Genomic DNA, 27,761 nt, shown 5'->3' with positions numbered 1-27,761 from the left:
TTTACCTGGCTGCGCTACCAGGGCAATTCACTTAAACGCTCAGTGCCTCAGTTTTCTCATCAGCAAAGTGGGCTTATGGTTCCCGTTTTGACTATACGGTTCTGAATACCCGGAGTCTCTGGGAAACTGGACAGATAGTTTCCATTTGACAAACTGTCAAATGGAATCATTTGAAAGACAGGTTTTTAGCACAGAGACTGGCACAGCTGGGTGCCCGGTAAGTAAGTAGAACGGTAAGTAAGTGAAGTCTCACAGTTAAGCAGGCAGGCTAAGCCTACGCATTGCGAACCCCACCTCTGCTATTTCTAGCTGTGTGGCTTTGGGCAAGTTACCTAACCACTCAGAACTCTAGTTCTTTCCGCTATGAGACCTAGACAGCCATATTATTTATCTCAGAGCATTGCTGGGAGGATTGCTAGACCTTCTGAATTAATAATAAACACAATAAAAGCAGCAGCAGACACATGTGACACTTACCAGGCACCACTGCTTTGGAGCGAATTACAAGTATACCTTCATTTTATCCTTACCACAATTGTAAGGTGTGGGAACTATTAGCAATCCATTTCACTGTTGAGAAAACTGAGGCCCAGATCAAACTTTCTGCCCCAGGCTTTTTGCCCAGAACCCATGTTCTTAATCATTGTCCACTGGCCACGAGGCCAGGGCTCAGCGTGTTACCGGCACAGCTGGGCTGCCACCACCGTCTCCTTCAACACCTTCACTGTCACTGCCGCTGGTATGACTCTTTTCTTCATTTAAAGGTCCATCCTCCAGCCAAGGGAAGCTTTATTTCAAGTAGGTGTTTTGGTGAAAGTTACTGTTTCCCACAGAGGGACGTCTGAAGGGATACTTGCAGTGAGAAATTTTAGTATTCATTTTTTTTTAACTTTAATTTTTTTTGTTAAGGTGAGAGATGGATTGTCCATTACTATTTCACGTTGTTAGAAAGAAAAATAATAAATGGAACTCCCAGCAGAGCCCATCCTTCCTCCCCCTTCCACACCCGCCACTGCCAGATGCTGTTTTCCTTTTTAGTCATTGTTGTTCTAAAGTCTCATCAGCACGTCCACCGAGAAGATGTGGAGATTCATCTTCTTGTTTTCCTTTCTCGCCTTGGCTTGGAGCAGGCCAGGGAGGCCTGACAGAGGGCCCCCGAGGTTCAGCGACCCCCTCCCGTCCAAGTGACTGGTGGGGCGGTGGGTTGATCTGCCCTCCTCCCACTTATCTGCCTTGCAGATAACAGGGCTGTTGGCCCTGGCCCTGGAGGGTCCCAGAGATGCTGTGTGAGGGCCCAGAGACCATGAATGCCAATGGCAGGCTGCGGGGGAGAGGAGCGGAGTGCGTAGGGAGTGAGCGAAAGAGACACACAGGAGTCTCTGCAGGGCTGGGAAAGACAGCCGGGGGTGGGGGGGGTGGGGGGGGGGGGGGGGGGTCCCTTGGCTTTGTTTTCCTAGCTATAGATCAACATCAAGCAGGATTTGAAACTCCAAAGCCTTTAAATCAATGTTTGACAAATCGGGGATTTACCAGCCTTGCGCGGGGAAATAGACTGTCGAGCCCTCTGTGCAGTCACTCCCGGTTCACAGAGTGGGAGGCTGTGCTAGGCCCGCGATGCTAACTCAGCCCAGGCTCCCCAGTCTAACCTGGGATGCGGACCGGCTCCCCTGAAGGACCCAGGGTGTACGGGAGAGGTGGGCGAAGGCTTTCCAAGATCACATCTGCCGGGATGGTGTCAACATCGTGGCTGAAGGTAGCACGTTTTCCAGCACTGGCTCAAGATATATTGCTACGTCTAAGCCCTTTTGGGGATGCTTCACATTTTGTCTGACTAATTTGACCATTACCTTCCCTCCTTCAGCTTTTATCAGCAGCCTGTCTGTAGTTTATGACTCAGTGTTTGAGAAACAGAATTCCCAGCACAGCTGAACAATGCCTCCAGCCAGCGTCTGTTGGGGGGCAGTTATCTTTTTACTGATACCACATTTTTTAGCTGAAACCTCAGGCCTGGTGTATGTTATATTCTAAAAAGGGGGGAAAGGACAAGATAATTTCCTCATTGCCGGCCCTATAGCCTCATTGCCTAAGAGGTCTTGTGGGTGGTGTTCCTTTGAACAAGCAACTTATTATGTGCTGGGGGAAGCAGTGGGACAGTGGGAAAGGGAAGTCCCGGGGTGTTGCCTAAGAACACACGGGCACCTTGGGAATACTTCCGGATGTGTGGGCTTCTGAAAAGCGAATGGGAATGCCACCATAAATCTGCCACCCACCCGCATGCTGGTGTTACCAAATCTAGGGAAACATTCGTTCTATTGAATGGCCAGTGACAGAAAAACAAAACAAGAATAAGAAAAAAGAAAGAAGGGAGAAAGGGAGGGATGGAGGGAGGGAATCACTAGGGTGGGAAGGAGAGGAGAGAGGAGGAAGGAAGATCATTTAGGTGGAGTGGCAGAGTAGAAGAAGCAGGGCTCTCCATCCAACCTGGGATCCAATCTCAAGACCAGCTCACACCTCTATGGGCCACATGACCGTAGGCAAGTTAAGACCTCACCATCGGTGTCAGGTCCTTCATCTGGAATGAGACCTCACGTTTACTTTGAACAAAGGTGATGATGACACAAGGCATCCACCTGCATGGGCAGTCATAAAATGGTGGTTGCTGCTGCTATCCCTGCCCCTCCTCACTACAAACAGATACCCACTAAGGGAAGCGACGGTCAGTGGGCACCACACACATCCATCTCGCTAGGCACAGGGGGTAAACCTCATAGTATCTCATGACAATCATTTTCAGTCCAGATTCTAAGTGGCAATCAACAGAAACCAACTTTGGCTAACTAAGGCAAACAAGCAAACAAACAATATCCATTCAAAGACTCTTGGATACTTCTGGAAGACTCTCTGACAGGGCCAGACAGCCTGGCTTACATGTTCTAAGTCCAATCCCAAGTCCAAGATGAGTCCCTAGGACAGGTCTTCTGAGGGCACCTAAGAACTACTGCAGCTCACAGTCACTTCAGCACTAATGCTACCTCTGTCATTAGTACTTTGGACATATTTGGAATGTAGATACTCCCACCATTCCGGTCAAAATGGCTTCTGAGTGAGTGATGGGTTGGTGTGTCTGACTGGGGGACAGAGGGAGCACATAGATCGTATGCCCACACTCAGCTACAAGGGGGACTGGGAGATAGATGCTTATATTTCAACTTCCATAATTGGGGTGGGGCTCTGCCTCATTCATATCATGACAAGGACAATCATTTCCTAAATCTAGGGGAGTCAGATTATAAGTATCCAAATATATTGGTAATATCTCCCACAATGGAGTCATCCCACAAGGCATTCATCATTTTCTGGATGAGAACGCTGAAGTTTGGTCAAAGTCACACATCTAAGCTATGATAAGAACCCAAGTCATTTTTACTCAAGCCTATTCTCTTGGCCCCTCTCTTGACCACTGTCTTGACAAATGTAATGATGAGGACAATGTTCAGCTCAGCAAAGCTCCCCACAGTCCAATCCCATTTCTCTGATTCATTAAGGCTAGAACTGCTGTCTATTCTTCAGCTGTTCTTTTTATGAAGATTTGTTTCTAGACTTAAGTTCATGCTGTTCCCAGGAGCTGGGGCCTCTGGACAGACTCCTTTCTTCCTGGAATGCCCCATGTCTCTGTGAGTCTCTACAGCTGAGGTAGAGGGCAAAGCAGAGATGCTTCCGCCAATAAAACCATAGTCAATATACAATATTCATTTGTTCACACAGACAGAGCATGGCATTTCATTCCATTCATTTGTTACATGAGCTAAACTGTACTGGTAAGTTTTCTAAGACCAAGGGCTATTTCACCCCAACCTGATCCCACAGGCAGCTTATTTACCACTATGAGTGGAGTCAGACTTTCTGGGTTTCAGTCTGAGCTCCCCCACTTACATAGCTCACCTCCCCCAAACCTCAATTTTCTCTTTTGTGAAAGCAGGGCAATTAAAGACTTGTGTGAGAATGGATGCTTACAAATGTGCTCTGAAGATATTAGGTGCTCAATAAATATCACCAGCAGAAGAATACTTAGTATCTAGTAGCAAGTACCAGTATACAAAGAGGTTCCAGGCAGGTCCATGTCTCATCTGCTTGGTAGCTCCCTCATCTTCACTCCTTCTCTTTTTTTTTTTTTAAAGATTTATTTTATTTAAGATTTATTTATTTATTTATTTGTTTGTTTGCTTGTTTATTTATTTATTTATTTATTTATTTATTTATTTATTTATTTATACATACAAGAACCAGGGTACAGGCCAGACGCACGGGAGGGTGAGAGGATTTACCAGAGACATCAGGGAACAGATCAGGCAGAAATACACTGCTGAGGGGAGCAGTGGGGGAGATAGGAGAGGTCTGCTCACCATGTGAGTAGCTCCAAGGCTGGTGGGGATCGAACTGGCACTGCGGAGGCTGCGGACAGCATCACAGCGCTGCACTCAGCAGCCTGCACCACCAGGGAGGCCCCACTCCCTCCTTCTTAAGACCTCTATTAATGCCTTTGGAAAATAGCTGGTCTAGTCTAAGACAGTCACTTCGGTTGAAGCATAGAAGGCCCAGGGAGGCGAGGTAAGCTAGGGCTGGACTGGCCAGTCAGTGCCTTTTTAACAAAGACTGCCAGCTCCTACCACTATATGCTTACAATTCAGTTCTGCCTCTAAGAAATGGTGAACCATATCCTAATATTCACCTCTGCTCTGCTGGCTCCAAGAGCCAAGAATATCAAAGACCGGAAAACTATGAACCAGGGCTCGACAAATGTCTGTAAAGGGCCAGAAAGTAAATAACTTAAGATTCTTTGAAACATAAGGTCTTTTTGCAGCCACTTCTCTCTGTTTATAGCATGAAAGTGGCTATGGAACTGTGCAAAGGGTCGTCCAGTAGAGAATTGACAAACTGGGCACTAGGCCAGTTCTGACCCACAGGCCAGAGTATGCAGACCCCTTCATGGATTATGCTCTTCTACCTGATTTTTGCTTATTATCAGCGCTAAAGCCACAGAGAACATGGAAGTCAAGTTCCAATCATCTTGACGCTACCACATCCTATTTTCACCACATCCTACCTTCTTCCCAGAAGCGCTTCAGTTATATGCCACTTTAGGGGAATAAAAAAGGTAGATATTTTCAGCATGATCTGGGAGTAATGTTGGGGGGTTCTGAGTGATGGAGGACAAGAATAGAAAAAAGAACTGAAAAGGAGGTGTGCCACAAGACCAGAAACCTGGCTCACAAGGAAGTGGGGGTAGAAGAGATTAGAACAGCCATTGACACAGCTATGGAAACCAAGATCTTTAGGCAAAAACAACACAGTTGCAGAAACTAGTATCCTTAGGCTCGGACACCTAGACTACAAAGCATAAAATCCAAGCAGGTATCAGACTGCTGTCTAGGCCCAAGTGTAATGACATGGAGATTAGGCCCAACAGATCCCAAAGGTAAAGATACTGAGATTAAGCCCATAGTGGAATCTCCAGTCCTTTTCAGATTCTGCAGTTATCCAAAATCAGCAACTAACTGAAGGCTCACAAGGAGTGATCCCTCCCAAACAGAAGAAGACTAAATCAGCTCAGTCTCTGCACAGGCCCTGTCTGCCCACCTGTGACTATGCAGGTGCTTCTTTTCACCAACTCTCTCCTCTGTAGGGCAGCAGACTTCCTGCCTGCCCGTGACCTGTCAAGGCCGCCCATCTGCAACCATGAAGGCCTCTCTTAGCAAACCTGTCCCTTTGGGGCAGCTCTTCCTGCCCACTTGTGTCCATGCAAGTGTCTTTAACTGTTTTATCACTTCCCTAATAAACCTGCCCTTTAAATATAACTAATGTCTCTGTCTCATGGAGAAACTTGCCTGAGAAACTCGCCACGTGTCGCTGAAATAGGAGGTCTGGTGAACCCTTTCCCAGAGTGAACCCAAGGACCCCGCACTCCAAACCCACAGACTCCAAAAAAACCACAACACTGAGGATGATGGCAAAGGTATGGGTTTGGTTCAGGCAGAGCTCATGGTATGAAATGTAGTCATACACATAAGAGAGGGGTGGGAAAGACTTGGAGACCACCTAACACAATTCTTTCAATCTACAGGAGGTAAACTGAGGCCCAGGCAAGGGAGGCAACTTGGCCAGGTTTAGGTAGCAAGTTCTCAGACAGCCTGAACCAGAGCCCAGTTTTCTTCAGTTCAGTCCAAGGCTTTTTCTGCCCAAACACTCATCTAATATCAAGCTCTTACCATGCATCAGACTCAAATCAACACAGAGAAAAAAACAAACAAACAACCCTCTCTTTTGCCAATTAAAACCCTGAAAACCTGGCTGCAAATGCACCTGCCCTCATCCCCTCTCTGCTCCTTCCATCCTCTGGACGCAGGTGTGTGACACTTCTGCTGTATTGCTCCTACTCAGCCCCCACTTGGTGCCAAGAAGCTAGTAGGTGCTCAATAAATGTGTGCAGAGACTGATACAAGGCCTTTATCCTCATAAAACTCACAACCCACTGACAGAGGAAGGTCTAAGCACACCCTGTCATTCACTGCAAATGTGAGGAACTGATGACATTTCCTCCCTTCAGTGCTGGAAAGCTGCCTTTCAGTGAGAAATCTTCCCACCAAGGTTTTCATCTCCCCTGCCCTCTCCCCTCTTCAGAAGGAGCACCTCTGTCTTTTGTACTTGCAAATGAATTGTGATTAGTTTTCACCTCCAGCCCAGGGGATTAGCTGGGGGACCTTTGATCTTCAGGTATCGATTTGCATCTTAAAGGAAGCATGAGCTCATCGGGGCCAGCTCAAAATTCCATCCCTGCCTCCCAAGCCCTGTCTGTTTACCAGCTCCAGGCTGGTGAGGGCCTCCCAAGTGGGGCTGAAACAACAAGATCAACCAGACTCCCAGAGAGGGCAGTGGAAAACAAATTTCCCATCTGACTCAGTAAAGGTGGGAAAAAGAAGTTTGCTTTCTGAACACAAACTGGTCTGGGATCCCACCTCCCTCAAGCCAGAGACACTGGCCCAGGCCCTGCGTATGCAGAGCCTGGGTTTTGGGTCCTGGCAAGAACATGTGTAGCAAAATGACCTGAACAAGTGAGCTTGAGAATCAGATAAAATCAGGTTCAAGTCCTGGTTCTGTCTTCAGTCCCTTCTAACCTGCGTGACTCTGGGCAAGTTTTATAACATCACTGGTTTTTGATTTTTCTCATCTCTAAAGGAAGAATAAAAGCCTTAAAATTGACAGGCTAACCTTCCTGGACAGTTGGCATGAAGAAGAGTGATAATGTCTATAAGACAAGATTAGGTCCAAAGGTGTGACTGCGGTCTTTTGCCATGGGCTATGAGAATATAAGCTCCTCCCTGGGGGCAGGGATAACTGTCTTTGTTACTGCCCTCCCCTCCAATGTTTCTGTGTTCTCTGGTACCTAAAACTGTGCCTGGCCCACTGGAGGCGCTCAATAGCTGTTTGTAATACAAAAGAGTAAAGGATGACTTAGTTGTCACCATTGCTGTTCTTGTAACTAATTATTCTGCACTGTCCATTTCACCAAGGAAACCCAGACAAAGGACAGAGACTTACCAATGCAATTGAAGGAAACTTCCTGTCTGCAGAAAAGGGAGCAGCCATCACCATTGATCTTATTCATGTCATCGCATTCTTCACCTTGGCTTCTGCATAAAGGATACAGGAGGAAAACCTGTCAGATGGGCTTCAGAAGAGTGGCAGGATATGGGATAGGCCCTGGATGGGTCCTGCACTATTGGGGGACCTGGGGAAAGTCCTTTCCCTGCATGGAGCTGTGTCTTCGTCTTCGAAATGAGTTGTGTAAATGGTGTGGATTTTTAAGATCTGGTTACATTTACCTTATTTTGTTTTTCTGATGACAAAGTCAAATTCCCACTTCAAACTCATTCTCTGAGATGTTGGCAGTTAAGGGGTGAGTCAGGCGGAGTAAGAAATGGATGAACTCCTGAGCAGTCCTCCTAGCACTGTGTCTGGGAAACCTCATGGTTGTTCAGCAATGAAGGAAATACTAGCGTCCCGAAAACATAAATGATGTTCTTCACTTCACTATGTCCTGCTTCAGCCCTCCGCCTCTCACCAAACACACTTAAAAGCAAAGATTTCTTCTATTCACATGCTCAGGTTTAGCCCTTCTTAAATCAAAGCTTTTTTTTTTTCCATTGGGTTTGTCCCAGTGGGTTGTTCATGGTGTCAAGAACTCCAGAGCCTGTGGAATGATGCTGCCTCCCTTTGCTTCCTTAAATTATTTCCATCACCTAAGGATTCTGCAAAGACTAGGAAATAAAAATGCCTCCCTTTGCTTCCTTAAAGTATTTCCATCACTTGAGGATTATTTTGCGGAGATTAGGATGAGTAGAAGACGAGCAATGTTCTCTGAATTGGACCAAGAGGAAGAAAACTTATAATAAGAATGGAAAGAATGAATGGGTTGCTGTTTTCTGGAAATTCCAGCCTTTTAGAAAAGAAAAAATTGGTTTAAGGCACCATGTCCCTAACTCTCTGTGAGATCTTAGACACGTCACTTAATTTGTCTATCTGACCTTTCTACCTTTGACTATTTATCTCAATTAAAATTAAGTATAATTAAATGTTTCATTCCTGAGTCACACATTTCAGGCACTCAGGAGCCAGATGTAGCTTGTGACCACTACACTGGACAGCACAGAAGACATTTCTAGCATTGCAGAAAAAAATCCTTTGGATAATGGGAACCTCAATTTTCTCACATGTTAAAACAGGGTTCTTCTGCCTACTTAGAATTGGTGCAAGAATGGAATGTTAAAGTGACAGAGGCACATAGTAGGAACTCACAAAAGGACAGTCCCTGTCCCCACTTAGTTCTGGGAGGTCTCCACAGGGGGTGAGACAGCTGTCCCTCCCTCTCTAGAGACCAGCTGGGATGGGTCACAGCATGGAAGAGGTCTCAGACTTTTCCTTTTGCCCAAGCAATTAACACTGGGAAATGTTTGTTGCTCTTATGAGGTGTCAGAGTAACAGGACAGCGTCTTACAATCAATCCTGAAATGGCCGGGACATTGCATTGCTCTCAGGAGAGCCACCCAAGTTCTCTCTGTCTACAAACCCATCAGCAAAGAAGAAACACATTCTCTGGGCTGGGCCTGGCAATCTCTGCTAGTGAAGCCAGAGGCTGAACACTGGCGATGGCCTTGTGCTGCTCAGCTAGTCCATGGGTTATCTGGGGAGAGTTTTTTTTTTTTTTTTTTTTTTTTCAACCTGGGCTGGTTTCCCTAAACCACAAAGAACACTTCTAACCCACTTTCCCTCACCACCCAAACAGTATGTTCTATTGGTTTAAGCAAAACATTAGGGTCACCACAAATATCTTCTAGGAATGACAGATCTATCATTGGAGAGAGGGGTTCTGAGAAACCTCCTTTGACCTCCTAGGCTGGAGTGGGAGGCCGTCTTCTCTGTGTCCGCATCTTCGCAGTACTTGTCAAATGGACTACTTGTGCCAATGACTTGGGAACTCCCAGCCTGGGCTTTAAGATGCCCCAGGAAGTGACAGGGCTGCCATCTGAGTACCCCAGTGCCTGGCAGTGCTCCTGGGGTGGCACAGACAGCATGCAGCCGCTCCTTCACGAGTGGCTTTGCAGAAGCACAGTGAGCAAAGGATGACTCCAGGTGAGACATGGGCCCTGGTGCAGGTCTTGGTCTTGCTCCTTGCTGGGTGTGTGAGCTGGTGAAAAACACCTTAATCTTTCTGTACCTCTTGACTCTTTCAGGACCTACCTCATAGATTGGAAGGAGATAATCCTGATGCCCAGTGACTGAGGCACATTTGAGGCTCAAAAATAGCTAAAAACATTATTATCAATATCCTAAGAAGACACTGGGAGTATCTGCTATTGTGAATTATTTATGGCTGAAGGCTCATCCCTCAGGGATCTTGTTGAGTATTAAGTAGTGAGCATTTCTTTGTAAATTCTCTTACATACATAGTAAATTAAAGTCTGTATTATCAGCCCATTGCAAATCCAATTAGCTGAGAGGTTGTGCCTTCTTTTCCTCAATGTAGTTTTTTTTTTTTTTCTTTCTTTGTTTAGGGAACCATTCATAAGCTTCATTTGTTCTACAGAACAGTCAATAAATATATGGTATTTAAAGGTAGCTCCATGAGTATTTGATGTCCATGCAGGACACCAGAGCTGGTCAAATACAGTAGAAACAACATTTTAAAGAATGCTATTTAAAAGGAATGACAATGATGCTGATGATGGTAATGGTTGTAGATCAGTGAGGAGAATGACTGTTGGCAGTTTTGCCAATGCATCTGTATCTGGCCCTGAGATGGATCCAGTGGGTTGTAGATCAGGTTCCACATCTAGCGAATTTCTTCCTTTATTCTTTGTGCTAAATTAGAAAGTCCCAGATCACAATTATGGGTTGTCAGGGATTACCGCAAGTATTTCCTGGATGTTCTGATGTTCAACTCAATCATGGACCCACAAATGAGGGGGCACTCTCCCTGGAGATCGCCTTGTTCTCTTGCTCCATGTTCCATCAGATGCTAGCGGCATCTGAAGCTAGAAGTTGATGTCTTAATGTGGGAGATAAGAGAAAGGCTTCTCTCTTTGCTTGATTCTGTTGCATGAGGCACTGGAAGGCGTGTCTCCATGTCTGGCTGCTACTTTAGGAGGCAGGTCTTAAATACACACAACAGCACAACATCCCTTTCATTTCCTGACCAGTGAGGAACATTAACTTCTATGTTTGGGAGTCAAATTCTTTGCTATCAGGTGGTCTGCACCAAAACTGAACACTGAAAAATCTTAATGTTATTCCCTCAATATTAACATTGCCAATATGGATTGAAATTATAGATACAGGACATTTAAGATAAGAATCCCTGAGATACATCATTTCAGCAGGCCACTGAGCTTGTGCAATAATCATCACTGGCCTTATCAGCATTGACATTAAATGCAGTGCAAATCCCTAACTCAAAAACATGAATGGATGCTTTCTTTTAACAGCAGGCAGACTTGAGTGTGTGTGTGTGGAGAGGAGCAGAATCTTCAACACACTACTATCTTTTTGCACAGCCATTTGAAATAATGTAACCCAGCAGTCCTCAGCTGATTGCATTGACAGCATTCACAGTTTTCTCCAGCGCTAAGCCAGGATCAGAAAGCACACTGGGGGTCCACGCAGATGTCCCAGTGCATGCAAGTCTAGGAGCAAGCTGATCTCACTTGCCTGACTGTGCCATCCTTGAATGTGTTCTGCTTTCATCCCGAAGTACAGGTGGCCAGAGGACATTCCATACCACAGAGTCATCACTATCACATGACCCTGCTCTTCTTCTCCAGAACCAGTGTACACAAGAAGCAGAGAAGAATAGTCACAAAGCCCTTCTCTTTCACATCTGCACCATACCGGTGGGCTGATTCCTGTTCTGGGCATACATGGTTTCATCCAACTGTCAAACAAATACTCCTTACATTGCTCTGCCCCTTGCAGGCCCAGCCCTGGTGTTTGTCAGATATGGTCTGACACCCAACCACGCCACTTAATGGAGGGATTTGGCCACTGTTTGTTTTGCCATCACCACACGTAAAGTTTATCATTAAACCTGACAATAATTTCAGTGGTTTCTTGGCCGTACTGTGACTTGGAGCTATGTTACAAAAAGGAATATAATTTTGGCAATAAGAACCTTAGCTGTGAATAATGTTGGCCTCTTCCTTACATCTAGGGACAAACAAATTGATTGTGTGCCAGAAAACATTTTTGTGCTTATTCTGAAGAAGGAAAAAAAATTCCAAGGTTTACTTTTTCTTTTCTTTTTTTCTTTCTTTCTTTTTTTTTTTTTTTAGTAATGCAGAAGTCTCAATGGCTTCTTGCCCCTACTTTGAAGTTGCATTGCATCTGCCCTGTGGACAAGGAATGAATGGACTGATAGTTCAATAAAATCCTTTTTTTCAGACTTTCAGCTTTCTATTTTCTGTTCACACTTTTTTTTTTTTTGGCTGCTCATGTGGAATCTTTACACTTACTGGTTCATTTGCTTCTCTGTACTCATATTCACATTCAATATTTACTCGAGTACTGTTTACTACTTATGGTTTCTACATCATAGCGAGTTAGAATACTTTACTATTTTTATGTAACTTGGACCCATTTTGTAAATTGTTGATAGAGCATGATACAGTTACGATCACAAATACATATACAGTTTTAACAAATGTAAGTGGCAACCAGCAAAGAATGTACAAAAGTGTTCTGACCTAAACACACTGTGTCCTATTAACTGAACGTGGCCTGTGATGGAAAAGACTAATTGAACCCTGAGCTTACTTGTAAAACTATTAAGAACAAAAGCATTATGGCAGCAAGTGCATCATGGTAACTTTGTCCAAATCACATATTACTATACATACTTGAGAAATGTATGCATTCATAACACAATCATTGCTTTCCTTCAGAAGTCAGTGAATTGCTGGCAGACCAACTGATAAGCTGTTTGGAATCCTTGGTAAGTCAGTCCACACTTGAAGATTATCCCCTAAGCTCTTCAGTGTGGCAATCTGACCACCCCTGTCCAGTTACCATTGGCCCTCTTCATTCTTTGGTGAGAACTACTTACTTTTGGATGATGCCATCGCCACAGTACCCATTTCCATGGATGTATATGGCAGCAGGTGATGGCTCACTCTCTTCACTTCCCGCAATGGTGATGACTTGGTAATGGTAGACACTGCCGAGAGTGAGATCCCTGAAAAACATGAAGAAGACTATGAGCTCTACAGACACAATGCCGGGGGCAGACAAGGACAGAGAAGACAATAGATCCCTCTGAGTGCACTCCATCAGTCCTGCTCATTTTTAAGCTTATTTGTATTGCAGTAATGTTGGTTTTCAGCACTATCTATACTGGAGGGATACAGGTTCACACCTCTTGAAATGTAGGCTGTCACACCACATCCACCAAGAAAGCACCTATAACTGCACCACTGTCTATGGGGCCCCCTTCCCTTTGCACTTCCTACTCCCATCTTCCCTTATAGTGACCCCAGTTCTCAGTCATGCTCATTTGAAACTACATCTATAGTTATTAGCCAGTAATTTCATAGTCTACTGTAGTTAAGGCACTCTGCCAAGCATGATGAATGACACTAAAATGTACAGTAGTAATAACTAACATCCGTTGACAGATAACCATGTATATTCCTGGGTACATTTTATCTTTATTTTGACCTTTAGAATAACCTTGGTAGTTAATTATTGAATGGCCATGTGGCAAACCATGAAGGTGCTTGGGAGAATGTCACCCAAGAAAAATATATGAGATAAGCAAAGACACAGAGGTGGGAGAGTGCCATGCCAGATTCTCTGGTAACTTTTGAGCTTATTGCCTCATTGGAGATCTGAGCATACGCTCCATTACATGCCGGCAGCCCCTTTTCTGATAGACCAAATTGATTCTCTTTTTCTGTGCTACTTGTTCCTCCTTATGTCACTCACTCTTGACTATAATAATGATAGTAGTAGCATCTGTTTACTGAATGTCAGGTCTGGGAACAAACACTTTCCATTTATCTTCTCTTTAAGGAGAAGAAAACAACCCTATGCATGTACCAGTATATTTTCATATTTATATTACCATGGAGAATCTGAAGCACAGAGAGGTTAAGCAACTTGCATAAAATTATACGCTATTAAGTAATATCCTACATTCTGCTTCCTTGATCCCTATTTTAGGTCTTATCTCTTACAAAGTATGGTTTCATCCTGGAATTGCAATCCCAGATGCTGGTTCCTACCAAATTTCCAACTTGCCTCAATTGGCTCTCTCCTGTGCTTTTAGGACCTCCTAAAGCAGTTCCACATTCAATCATACACCAATTACTTTCCTCCTCTGACTTATTCCCTCTCATCTCCCCACTTGAGCTCATTCTACCATCAAATGAACCTGGCTATTGCCAATTATCCTCCAAAGCAAGGACATATTTATGTCAATTGCACATGTCCAAATCACTAATCCCATTTCCGTTTTGACTATTTTCAAAGGCAGATGTTATTCCTCCTTTTCATCTCCCTCTGTACAATTATTTCCTTTTTAATAATAAAAAAGTGCCATGGGAAGAAACACAAAGCAATAATGAAGAGAATTCCTATCATATTCCAGAGTGTGTGTGTGGAGGGGGGATTTCATAAACAAAGGGGCAATGTCAAAAAGATCTCAAGTTCTCCTGCCCATCTGTTATTTCAGCTGCTATTCAGGCTGGAGCTGTTTGGATAAGGCCAGTAAGATAACAGGTGCAGAGGCAATGGACAGACAATGTCTCCTGATTCTCAACGTAACAATGAGTTGGAGTTTTATGAGCATTGAACATAGCTTTCCTAAGAATGTTGGGCATATTATCCAAAGAGTTTGTTTAATAGTACCGGAGCAACTGGTAATATTGGGAGTAGACCAGACCAGAAGTCCCTAGGGATTCCATTAGTGTTCCGTCCATAAAGACTAAGTGGGTGAAAGCCTAAATAAAACTCTTGAGATACTATTTGCATGAATGTGTGAACAATGGTTTTCTTGTAAGTCTTGTAAGTCTCTGGAATGCTAATTTGTTGGTACAATTATCTTCTTTTCTTTTTAAGCTTATGAGTTATTTTATTTACCTCTAGATCAATGAATGTATGTTGTTTTTTGGGTTTTTTTGATGGTGCTTTTAAAACTGGAATATTATCATGGGGGAGGAGTGGTTTTCCCAGGGGATACATGAAGGCAAAAGATAAAGATGATATGCATTCTACGTACATTCATTTTGCTCTAAAACACAGAGGCATGCTTATTAAGCAAATTTGGCCACATTACTGAATAAAGTAAGAAATTTTCATCAGGCTACCTCCCAGGTCACTAGGGGCAGATGGTCACTGTCTGAAGCAGATGGAGCACTTTTGTGGAAAAACATGAGAGGGGGAGAAGCACTTCTCTATGTTATGTTTTTATCTGTGATATGTGTCATGAGTGATTTATGGGTGATAATATTTAAAGTGCTCTGCTAATATTTGTGAATGTTTTCTTCCTCCCCCCTACCTTGCCCTCTTTCCTCCCTTCTCCCCAATCCTTTTCAAGAAACACAAGCCTGAAGCACACAAACATGTGCTACCCTCCTAGTTTTATCATGTACTAGCTGAGAACTCATAGGCAGATATTCATTGCTCTGAACCCACTTCTAATTAGTCATGAACCTGACCACACTGTCTTTCCTGGCACATTGACTGTGAAGATGTGTATCAAGAACATAGGTACTCAGCCTACCACATATAGTCAATAAATATTAACCCATTACTATAAATACCTAATGATCAACATTCTCATTAACTGGAGGTATGCTATGCCCTCCTAAGTAAGAGACATGGAGTTACAGACAATAGCTGGAACCCTAGTCAGGCTAGCCTATAAAGAAGCGACCAGCATCTGGGTGTCAGAGCATGATGGAAAGTCTCCTTTTTGCCACATTGTTTGGTAACTACAAAGTCCTCAGTGCTAGGGGGCTTCCCTGGTGGCCTAGGGGTTAAGTCACAGCAGTCTCATCTGCTGTGAACTACCAGGGAACTACCCACATGGTGCAGTAGGCCTCTCCTGTCTCACCTGCTGCTCCCCTCAGCAGTGTATTTCAGTCAATCTGCCTGTTCTGCTCCCCACTCTGTCTCTGGTGAATCCTCTCAACCCTGCACCTCTGGTCTACATCTCAGTTCTTCTAAAAAAATAAATAAATGAAAAAAAATAAATGAAATCTTAAAAAAAAATCCACATTGCCTAGGAGCTTGGTGCCTTTCCAGGTGGTTATTTTACCTCCTGAAAATTCTGGGTCTCAGAGGTTTGTCTTTGGCCTGGGGCATTATCTGTTTCCCCAAAACTTCCACCCATGGTCTTGCTACTCACCAGTAATTCCTAGAACACATCTGATTGGAAGAGAAACTTAAAAACCCTCCTTCTTCCCACTGTGTGCTGGGCTACTGTATTTCAGGGAAGCCTGTCAGCAGCTCTTCAAGAATGAGATTGTTAATCCAAATTTTCAGATGGGAAATTGGAAGCCCAAGTCATCCCCTTTCTAAAAAGGGGAAGAAGTGATAGGAACAATCGCTACATATATAATATAAAAAGAAGATTGTTTTTCACTTTATAATTTCCCCAATGCAAAGTCAAAATGAATGCAAAACAAGAGCTCTTCTAGAAAGAACCAATGCAGAATAGATTTTTTCCAAAAGGACACGCTAGTGGCTTCTGAATACTTGGCTGGAGGGGTCAGGACCTATTTCATGGTTGATCTCAAAGTAGAATATTTATGTCAAGTTGTTCCTTTCAGCTGCTCCTGAAACCATCTGGAAAGTCTTACACTGTCACTTGAACTCCTTCCCCTTCTGTGCCTCCCACATACAGGCAGACCCTAAGTCTTGTCAATATTCCCCACCCAACAACTTCCCCATCATTGTTTCTGCATCCTACTGCCACCAGCCTCTCAGCCTTGCTGGCTGAAGCAGCCTGTGGCTTGCCTTTCTGCCTCCAGTATCTTGCTTTCCCCTCTTGCCAACACCCTCAGAGTATTCTTAGATCCAAAGCCACTCTTCAGCTCTGAGTCTCCGCATGTAGACCACTGATGTTATTGCCAAGCTGAAGCTTCCTCTATGCTCTGTGTTCAGACTAGTGTTTCAGTCCTTCATCTGAAGCACAATTATTTTTATCACTTCTGATTGTTTTACAAGAATTCTGAGGGCCACATTATTTATTATTTATTTATTTATTTATTTAGGCTGTTTTTTAAAATTTTATTTTATTATTATTTAAATTTTTTTTACATCATTGTTCATTTTTAAACAATATTTGCTTCTCCCACCCCCTCTGGTGTAGTCCCCATGGAATTTCCTTCCCCAAGGCACCTGTGCACCATCACCTCAGTCCTCTGTGCTCCTCCCTCCCTCTGATTCCTCTCCCACCTCCTCCCCCCGCAGGATGTCTCTGATTTATAATTGTCTGTTTTTGCTAGCTGTGTTTTGTACTGTTATTATTTTTTACTCTGATGTCTTATTTGGTTCCCATATATTCCTGCTATAAGTGAAACCATCCAATATTTTTTTTTTCCTTCTGGCTTATTTCACTGAGCATAATTCCTTCTAGCTGCATCCATGTTGCTGTGAATGGCATGAGTTTATCTTTTTTGATTGATGAATAATATTCCATTGTGTATATGTACCACATCTTCCTGATCCAATCATCTATTTTTGGATATTTGGGTTGTTTTCCAGGTTTTACCTATTGTAAGTAGTGCCGCAATAAACATAGGGGTGCAGGTGTTCTTTTGAATCAGTGTTTTTGCGTCCTTTGGGTAGATCCCTAGGAGTGGAATTGCTGCATTTATTTTTTTTTAAAGATTTATTTTTATGCATACAAAAACTGGGATATAGGCCAGAGGTGTGGGGTGGGGGGAGAGGATTCACCAGAGACAGAGTGGGAAACAGAACAGGCAGATTGACTGAAGTACACTGCTGAGGGGAGCAGCAGGTGAGTTAGGAGAGGTCTGCTACACCATGTGGGTAGCTCCCTGGCTGGGGATCGAACTCATGCAGCAGTGGCTGGGGATGACTTCATAGGTTGTGTCTTAACCCTTATGCCACCAGGGAGGCCCTTTAATTTATTTTTTAAAGCTAACCTTCATTGCTATTTAATCATCAAACCTTCAAATCTCATCTCAGATGAATTTCATGTTAACAAATGTTTTTAAATGCCAGTGTTTACATGCAATGAGATTGTGGGGCTAGTTTGGAAGAGCTTTCTGTGAATCCTTTGCATCAGTTTTTTGTTAAACTTTTTAATCACTGAGCCATCATTCTTCCACAAATGTCTCGAATGACATATCTACTTTAAGTTTGCATTTCTGGCAAACCGAAACAAACATACTGGCATTTCCAACTGGGATGATTTCTCAGTACACCTCCTCAGAAATAGCACATCAATGGTAACATGTATCACAACTGGGGCAGAATCTTATGGTTAAATTTAGTTACTGATTGTGAAATTGCTATCTTATGAATGTTCATCTACATATAAGGAGACTAAGCACTCTATGCCTTAACTTTTTGCACAAGGGTATTGTTCTAAAAGTGTTTTTGTGTAGCTAACTATCATGATAGGTTAATTAAAACCCATCTGAAATCTGTAGGCAAATCTGTAGTCACTTTACTTCTGAGGTTCTCTTTTTCTACCTTTTAATTAGGATAATGATTCTCCATACCAATAAGAAGATCAAATAAGAAATATGAAGGCAAGCCACATTGCAATATGGAAATAACAGTTTGTTTCTTCCAGGAAAGCCTCTGTGGGCTCCTTAATTACTCTTTATTGATCTTCTTATTGTCTTCATATCACAGCATTCATTTATCATGCTCTATCTCTCCAGATAGTCTGTGTAACTAAACTCTGTTACACTTCTTTGAAATTCCATCTTCTGCAATAATAATAGCAATTGTAGTTCCCATTTGTTGCCAATTCATCATATGCTAGCACTTTTTATGCCTACACTTCCTGTGAATAATCTCAATTAATTAAAAGAACAGTCCCTTCAATAACTATCATCATCTCATTTTTAATGAAGAAAACTAATATGCAGGAGGTTAAGCTGCCTGCTTATAGTCAGATTGCTTTTGTTGTGGGGGAGACTTGAGTCTGCGCTAACTCCATGCCAACACAGCGTTTTCTGGAAGTTGAAGTTCCCAGCTGTTATATGAGCTGGAAAACGGAGCTGGACAGAAGCTAAAAAGACTAGTTTTGAAACAAGTAGAGTCTGCCTATAATGACAATCAGAAAGTTCCAGATGTCAGGAGAAACACACATCCTCTTAAACACCATAATGAAGAACCATTAATTTCTTCATCTATGAAATGGGAGTCTGGGAAAAATGTGATCAGTTCTATAATCCACAGTTCCAATTTAATGAGAAAGAGTGTACATCTTTCTATCACAAGCTGTTCCACAGGCTGGAAGCTATCTTGGTTGCTCAATCTGCACTGACAATGGGTGAGGTTCAGGCTCTAACAATGAGTTTGTCTGAGCTTGAAGACATGGTGGAGGGACCGCTTAGGAAGCTTCTGGTTCACGAGGAACCCAAATACTCCAGTTCTGCCTTGGGCTAAGCCTCAGAAGTTAATGCCTGGGCACTCTGAATGTTGCTTCCAGCCAAGAGTAGGAAGAGAAGGAAACAATCACCTTCCAAGCTTGAGATGAAGCAGCAAGGGACTTTACACGTACTATTATTATTGCCCAGTTACATAGAAAATGCTATATCTGGAGAACAATGTAAGAAATGTCCTTAGACATTTGCCAAATTATACCACCTTGTGTAGTTGTTTCAACCTACCTGTGTGCTCTTCCTCTATTCCATCCCCTCTCTCCCATGAACATTTTATACTTCTTGTACATATTCATAGTTTTGCATATTTTAAACTTCATAGATGTTTGAATACTACATGTATCAGTTAGGCAACTGGCTTTTCTTTCCTCAGCATTGATTTCGAGAACATATATATTGAGAGAACTAGAGCTAGCTTGTTATTGTCACTGACATACATATTTGAACATGAAATACACCACTTTGACATTCTTTCCTAGTTCGGCATTTAGGTTGTTTCTATTATTGCTACAATTACGACTACTATTATTTAAACATTGTGTTCATTATTTCCAATAATATTGATCTAAACATCTGTGTTCACATCTCTTTGCACACAAAACAAGAGTATTTTGAAGGAAATGCATTGCAATATATTTTATACAGCATCTCTAGGTTGAAGGTAATTGCATTTTCTACTTTATTAGATATTGCCAACTTATTCTCCAAACTGGTTATACCAATTAACATGTTTCCCAACAGCCTTCCCATTGATCCACATCCCTGCCAGCATCCGAACTTGCCAAACATTTAATTTTTGCCAATCTGATGGGTATTAAGTGATATTTAATTACTATTTTATTTCTTTGATTTTATTCTTCTGGTAACACATCTGACCATCATTTCCTGTTAGTTGTCCACATAGACATTTAGTGCTATTGCAGATTATTCATCACTTTTCCTGTTAGTTGTCCACATAGACATTTAGTGCTATTGCAGATTATTCATCACTTTTGCCTATTTTAAATGGGCTCCTTTTCCCTATTGATATCTAAGTATATTTTCACATACTGGATAATAACCCTTTGTAATTAAAGGCACTACAAGTACCATTTTCAAGTCTGTGACTCTTTTTACATTCTGCCTTATCCTGTTTTGTTGAAGGGAATTTCTAAATCATTTTCTCCATGATTTATGTCTTTCATACTGTTAAGTAAATGCTTATGCTCCAAGGTCATAAAATAGTCTCCCATGTTTCCTCTGAATAGCTTCAAGGTTTTCATTTTTAAGTGTATAGATTCACTCACAATGTATTAATAGCTTAAAAAATAATGTGTAGGGAGAATTGTTTTTGTCTCAAATACAAATGATTCCATTTGTCCAACATTTTGTGTGTTTAATAGCTAATCCTTTCATATTGCATTGTGACACCATATATCATTCATTACTTAGATGAGCTGTTTCCCGGGTTATCAGTTTCATTGGTCTAATTTTTTCCCTATCATCCTATCAATAGCAGTTGGTCTTGATTTTCATAGCTTTATGGAAGTCTTGCTTTATATTACAAGTTTTGCTACACTTGGATTTTTCTCCTTCAAAAGGGCACTTTGATCTTGAATGTAATTTTTAAGTTTTATTTTTTAAAAAGTTCTATTGAGGATTTTATTCAAATTTCATTGAATTTTATTCAAATTTATTCAGATTTTATTCAAATTTCATTGAATATTTGAGGAAAAAGACAATTTTTTGGCATTGCCTTTCCCCTTTATACACACAGTTTATCTTTTAAAAAAATTATTTAGGTCTTCTTGTATGGTTTCATGAAATTTTAAAGCCTTCTTCATAAAAGTTGTGATGAATTTTTATTAGGAATGTATTCTTAACCGTAGATACTTTATAGGTGACAGTGCTTTAGTAACTGGTAGCTTCTATCTATCTGTCTACCTACCTACCTACCTACCCATCTAGCTTCCATGTATCTATCTATCCTCTATCTATTGACTCATGTGCATATATATCTATACTTGCATTTTCATATTTGGGAGCTAATAAAAATATCTGAATTTTATAAATTGATATTCTATTTGGAAGCCCTTTTAGACTATTACATTGATTCTCATAATTTGTGGATTCATGTTAATTTTTCTATGGCCTCTGACAAATGTTGAATAATGATGGTTTTGTTTCTCCCTTTTCAATTCTCAGATTTTGTTTTACATTAATTTTCTAGCTGTGCTAGGTAAGGCCAATGGTATCCCTGGGTTTGTCTCTGGGGTGAAATTCTTGTATTACACCATGAGGCACAATTCCTGCTATTTCAGTGCATACCCTTTATTAGATGAGGGATAGTCCTTTTTTATCCCCACTGTACTTCCTATTTTGTTTATCACGAAGGGACTTGATTTTATTTTTTATTTTTTTAAAGATATATTTATTTATGCATACAAAAACAGGGGTGTAGGACAGAGGTGTGGGGGGTGAGAAAATTCACCAGAGACAGAGTGGGGAGCAGAAGAGGCAGATAGATGTACTGAAAGACACTGCTGAGGGGAGCAGTGGGCAAGACAGGAGAGGTCTGCTGTGCCATGTGGGTCAGCTCCCTGGATGGGGATCGAACTCTACTTGCAATGGCTGGCAATAGCTTGATAGCACTGTTTTTAACTCCTGTGCCACCAGGGAGGCCCCAATTGAGCTTTTAAATTCTGCATCTAGTAAGACATCTCATTTTAAAACCTTACTTTAATATGCTACAGTTGTGAATATATTCACAGGCCATTAATCATTAAAATCAGTTCTTCTTATTGTGGGATAACCCAGTCTGGATACAATGTGTGCTTATAGGAGTATGTGGTATTATTTGCTTGATTTTATTTGTTAATATTTTATGTAAAATTTTTGCTTCTAGGTCATAAATCTCATTGGCTGAAAGCTTTTATCTTTGCTATTGATTTATTTGTCAATTTGTTTGTTTGTTTATTCATTGACTCGTTCATTTACATATTGTGTCCCAGATAGAAATAATATTCTAGGGCCTCCCTGGTGGCCTAGGGGTTAAATCTCAGCAGTATCACCACTACGGCCTGAGTTCAGTCCCTGGCCAGGGACCCACATATAGCACAGCAGACCTCTCCTGTCTCACCTGCTGCTCCCCTTAGTGTGTATTTCAATAAATCCATTTGTTCTGCTCTCCACTCTGTCTCTGGTGAATCCTCTCAGCCCCTGAATCTCTGGCCTATACACCAGTTATACACAAAATAAATAAAGTTCAAAAAAAAAAAAAGAAAGAATGTCCTGTGTGGTACTCATTCTTTGATATTTGTTGAGACTCCCTTAGAATACAGTACATTTTTAAAAAGTCCTACATATCTTATAAGAAAATATTTATACTTCAGTTGGGTAGCAGTGTTCTTCCATACTTTTTTTTAATCAGATGACTATTTTTGCATTGTTCAAGATATATAGATCATTATTTTAATTTGAGTCATTAATTATGGAAAAGGTGTTAAAATAACATGATAATATTATGGATATATCATTTGTTTAGGTAAGTGTCATCTTCGATTTATATATTTTTAGGTCACGTTATTTGGTATATTCAAGCACAAAATCATTATATGGCCTCATGTTATTACAGTGACCTCTTTAATTTTTTTTTGCTTTATTGTTTCCTCTGTCTGATAATAATATTAATGTGTTTGGGTTAGTATTTTCCTGGTAAATTTTCTATTCCTTTACCTTTAACCTTTTGGTGAACTTATCTTTGGTTAAATACAACCTGAACATCTCCACCCTTATATGTGACTTTAATCTGATTAATGACTGCCATATTGGATTCATTTTCCGATCCTGTCATGCTGTCCATATATCATTCCTTTTCCTTTATTTATTTCCTTCCTTTCTTGTCTTCATTTGGATTTTATTTTTTATTTCTACTCTTCCCCACTCCTTAGCACATGTAATCTTTGGAGATTATATTTTTCCTATTTTCCTTAAATGTTAATATGATTACTTGTTAAAATCAAAATTCAATAGAAGCCCTGATGTTGTTTGCTGATCCTTGCTCTTGATGCCTCGTTTACTTTAGTTGTACAGTTTTGATTTTGAAATTTGAACTCACGTTCATTCAGGTTTAATCTGTGGGAAACACATGTGTCTCCTGGGTCAAGAGTATATGATCCAGAGTGATTTTATGTTAATTTCTAGATATCCTTGCAACACTACTAACACAGAGCCTGCCTGCTCATCTCCCTCCACCCCCAACCCCCACTTTCTTCTTCTTTCTTTCTTCAGCGAGTTTCTCAGCTCAGGCATTCCCAGAACATACTGAGCAGTACAAATTCAAACCTCAAATCTTTGCAAGGTATAAGACATGTACACAAGTATTTTCTACTCTAGTATACTCTTTCATTATGTATGCAGATGCTCAGATGTCCAAACCTTATTTCAAGGCATTAGACACAGTTTTCTAACTTGCAGAGTTGAAGGGCCAAATTTCCTCTCCTGGAATAACAAGATTTACTCCACTATTGCCAAAACTGATGGCCCTCCCTTATTAAGCTATGCCAATAAAACATAAGATTAAGGGTTTACCTGTCTAGTTGTCAGTTCCATTTTATTTCTTGTCCCTGGCAACATATTTTTTTATGATTTTCTGATCTCAGTCAGATTTTGAAGGGTGACAGTTCTATCAATTATGTTTTATCAAGACTGTCCACATAGATGCTTGTATTGGAGATATTTTTAGATTAGCTAGCTCACCAAATTTCCACTTACTCTAATATTTCTAATATATTTCTAATTTCTAATATAATCTTGAAAGGTAAAAATATTCTGTATGGCTCAGCTGAGGTTCCATATAATTTAATGATCTGCCCAAGGTAAGGAAGGTAATTATAAACCCAAATTTAAACCATGCTGTTTGACTTTAGAACTTTGACCTTTCCATGACATAGAGTTGACATCTTGAATGAACGCACACTCGTAAGTAATGTGTTAATATTGAGTCAAATACAGAACATTAAAACTACCTGAACATAAGATAAGCCATCCTTCGTAGAGCTACAGGTTTTTTTTAGGAAACTCAGACTAAATTACATTTTATTTCTCATGTAGAACTGTAGAGGAAAATAGCTTTAGTCTACCATTAGGATGAGAGCTTTTTTTTTTTTAATTCAGAAGTGATACTATATTAACACAATTGCTTTATTTTTATTTTCTAACCATAAACATCACCCACGTTTGTTTTAACAACTTAGAACACACATGAAAGAAATAAAAATAAAATAAAATCCTCTCAAATTCCATAACCTTATCACAGTTGCCAAGAAAATTCTGGTCAGCATCCTTTCCTGTATCGTTTTATGTACAAACACACACATACACATGCATATAGATATATGTATATATATTTATGATCACAAATATATGATCACAAATTTATAATATCACTCCATTTTTGGTGTTCATTTAAAACAGAGTATGGGGGGGCCTCCCTGGTGGCTCAACGGGTTAAGCACTGCACTATGAAGCAATCTGCGGCCTCTGCAGCACGAGTTCGATCCCCCTCTGGCTAGAGAGCAACCCACATGGTGAAGCAGACCTCTCCTGTCTCGCCTGCTGCTCCCCTCAGCAGTGAGTTTCGGTCAATCTGCCTGTTCTGTTCCCCACTCTGCCTCTGGTGAATCCTCTCATCCCCCGCACCCCTGGCCTGTACCCCAGCTCTTGTATGCATAAATAAATAAATCTTTGAAAAAATAAAATAAATAAAAAAGAGTATAAGGGAAATAAATCCAGCTAATTAGCTTCGTGCTAGCTAAATACATTTATGACTTTGACCACTTTTTCAAATTCTGGATAAATATATCATTTGTTTTATTTATCTAGTCATTCACCCAAATAGCACTCAAAGAGTCACCCCAGTTTCTACTGGGATTTGTAGATCAATAAACTATGGTCATGTCTTCAGGATATTCATAGGCTTGTTGAAAAAAAGACATTAAAAAGGATGGACTTAACACAACCTAAAAAAGCATAGAGGGCTGTGGAAGCACAAACTAAGGAGGAAAGAGTCTGAGATTTCCCCAAGGAGTTTTACTGGCTTGACTGGAGAAAAGGAAGAAGTCAGCTCAGGGAAAGGAGAGAATTTACTTCCTACAAAAGGTCAGCCAAAGACAAACATTAAAACCAACCCTTGTAAACTGCCCACAGATCTGAGGCATCCAGATGGGGAGGGGAGCACACCCTGGACTATGGCGGAGGACTGTGGGTGCTTTGGTGGTGGGAGAGATGTAGTGACCCCACCTGAGGACAGAAATCCCATACTGTCAAAAATATTAACAATGATGCTTCATTGAACAACAATAATAATAGTAATAAGGAATTGGCTTTCTATATAAGTGACATCTGTTTTGTTAAAGATTGTTTTGGTAGTAGTATTGATAATTGGTTTTAGGGAGAACTGGGAAGGGGATACCTGATTATGTAGAAACTAGCATTTCCTGCAGGATGGAAGATGCAAAAATAAAGCAAATACCTACCAGGTTTTGGCAATATGCTACATGTTTTCCTATTCTATTTCCTTTAAAGTAAACTAAAGTTTGCAATAAAATATCCCTTTTCATTGAATGACTATGGAAATGTATAGTCATCTCAAAAGAATTTGAATCTTAACAGGCATACATTAAAGTAATCTACCCTCAGTTTCATCCCACATGTGATAACAATATACTTTTTAATTCCAGTTTTCTCTGGGTATCACACTGAATTCTTGAGAGAAAACATTATTTTTATTCTGAGCTCAGAGCTACCTTGGTCTTAGTTTTATTGCAGGCAGGTGGATGTGGAGCACTGGGGATAGAGTACTCATGCCCTTGGGAAGGGATGCCCTACTCTGGCACCACTATAGACAACACCTTGACCTCATGTCAGGAAAAATGACTAGGCGTCTTCCATTAACTTTGGCTGTGACTTGAGATGAATCAGTTCTCCGCTCTGGATCTCACTTTATGTGCGATGAAAAGAAACATGGAGTTTCTGGTAAGAGTCCTCCAAGGGGAAGAAAATGCCATCATTGTTTCAAAATGGAAACAGAGAGAACAGGTCGGGGCAGCATGGTTGTTCTACAAGGTAGTCTGAAGAGCACCAACAGAGAGGAGGATCAAACAGTAGTTGGGAGGTTGAGAAAGTTTTAGGGTTTCTCTTTGACACTTGGATCAGGCTGGTTTTCTTTTACAGTGCCTTCAACACCCTATTGTTTATTACAAAACTCAGCACAACTTTGTTGCCATCAGATGTTGAGTGCCTACCTTCCTTGGTGAATGTTAAGTATATGAAGTAGAGAAAACACATTAGCTTTTTATTGCTACATCTCTATGCTGAACACAGTGCCTGGCACAGATTAGGTTTCAACAATATCTGTTGAAAGAATATTCAATGTATGGGAAAACTGTCAAAAGACACAAATGATGAATATGGTGTTCTGAGCAGTAGAAACAACATACAATAAGACTGAACTTTAGGGGAAAATATAAGAAGTGCTAACGTTTTACTAGAATGATACAGTGGAGAGTGTATAATAGATGGCAGAAGACTCTGGAAAGATGCTGTGTCTTGAATCACTGAGCAATGGAGAGGCACTAGGGGATTGGATACAATGATTTTCCAAGTCCCACTTCCAGGTGCATAAGTCAAAACTTGTAAGTGTGAACAGTTGTCCAGATGCTGAACAAGCAGCCCCTTCTGTAGACAGCCTGGGATCCTTGAACTCCCCACCTCAATCCTCCCAGACCAGGCACTCAGGCTGCCACACTTGCCACGTCAGGTCCCGTTACTGAAACAAAGCTGTGATGCTGAGATCTCGTGCAAAGAAAGAATCTTGGTTTGAGAAAATGGACTTTTGTCTTGGAATATCCATCAGCTTATTTATTCTGGTGACCACTGTGAGTTCCAAGCCATGGTCTGGATTAAATGGATGAAGAATGAGATGACAGGAATCTGAGAATCCAATGGGTGTCAGGTCTCCCCCAATGGGACTATGGCCCGCCCCTCTGACACAGGTAACACAAAACTCATTCCTTTCATACTAGAAGCTGCCCTTATCCTGTATAAGACTCAGGAAGGAGCAAATGCATACATGCAACTGATTAATTCCAGCAGCCTTTGATATAATTGTCCAAAGACTTGCCCTGGTACCAATTTAAAACACAGTAGCAAATTTAATAAAACTAACAGTTTGCAGCCAAGGCCTTTGTTATTTTGTTTTAAACATCTTTTACCACCAATTGAAGTGATTTTCTACTTTCTTGGTGCAATGAAATAAAATACAAGGGAAAGAATGGATGGGCAATGTGGAAATTATAAAAGATCCAGATCTTCAAATCCTGGGATACGGTAAAAGCAGTTCTGAGATTCAACTGGTTTTTTGTGTCAGGCCAAGACGTGAGGGGAAGTCATTTACCAGTTGGGGGGCAACACCACACCTGGATAGCATTAAAGAAAGGGGAGAGGAGAAGATCTACAAGGAACTCTTGTTTTTCCTTAATGCAACCAAAGGCGATGTGTGACAGCTTCCCCCAAACACCCCTGCTG

General features: G+C 41.3%; 1 protein-coding gene across 1 annotated transcript in view; it reads right to left on the bottom strand.

Moving 5' to 3' along the window:
• The window catches only part of PAPPA (pappalysin 1), a 237,142-nt gene that overhangs the window by 113,166 nt on the left and 96,215 nt on the right, over nucleotides 1–27,761 (bottom strand). The window contains exons 8-9 of the mRNA XM_037491904.2: nucleotides 12,653–12,781; nucleotides 7,597–7,688 (exon numbers count right to left, since the gene is read on the bottom strand). Coding sequence (XP_037347801.1) covers nucleotides 7,597–7,688; nucleotides 12,653–12,781 — 221 coding nt within the window. The remainder of the gene's footprint in view (nucleotides 1–7,596; nucleotides 7,689–12,652; nucleotides 12,782–27,761) is intronic.

This window comes from Talpa occidentalis, unplaced genomic scaffold (assembly GCF_014898055.3).
Source record: "Talpa occidentalis isolate TD23 unplaced genomic scaffold, MPIMG_talOcc4v2.1 talOcc4.7, whole genome shotgun sequence".
Lineage (NCBI taxonomy): Eukaryota > Metazoa > Chordata > Mammalia > Eulipotyphla > Talpidae > Talpa > Talpa occidentalis.
This window is presented reverse-complemented; position numbering and strand designations above follow the sequence as displayed.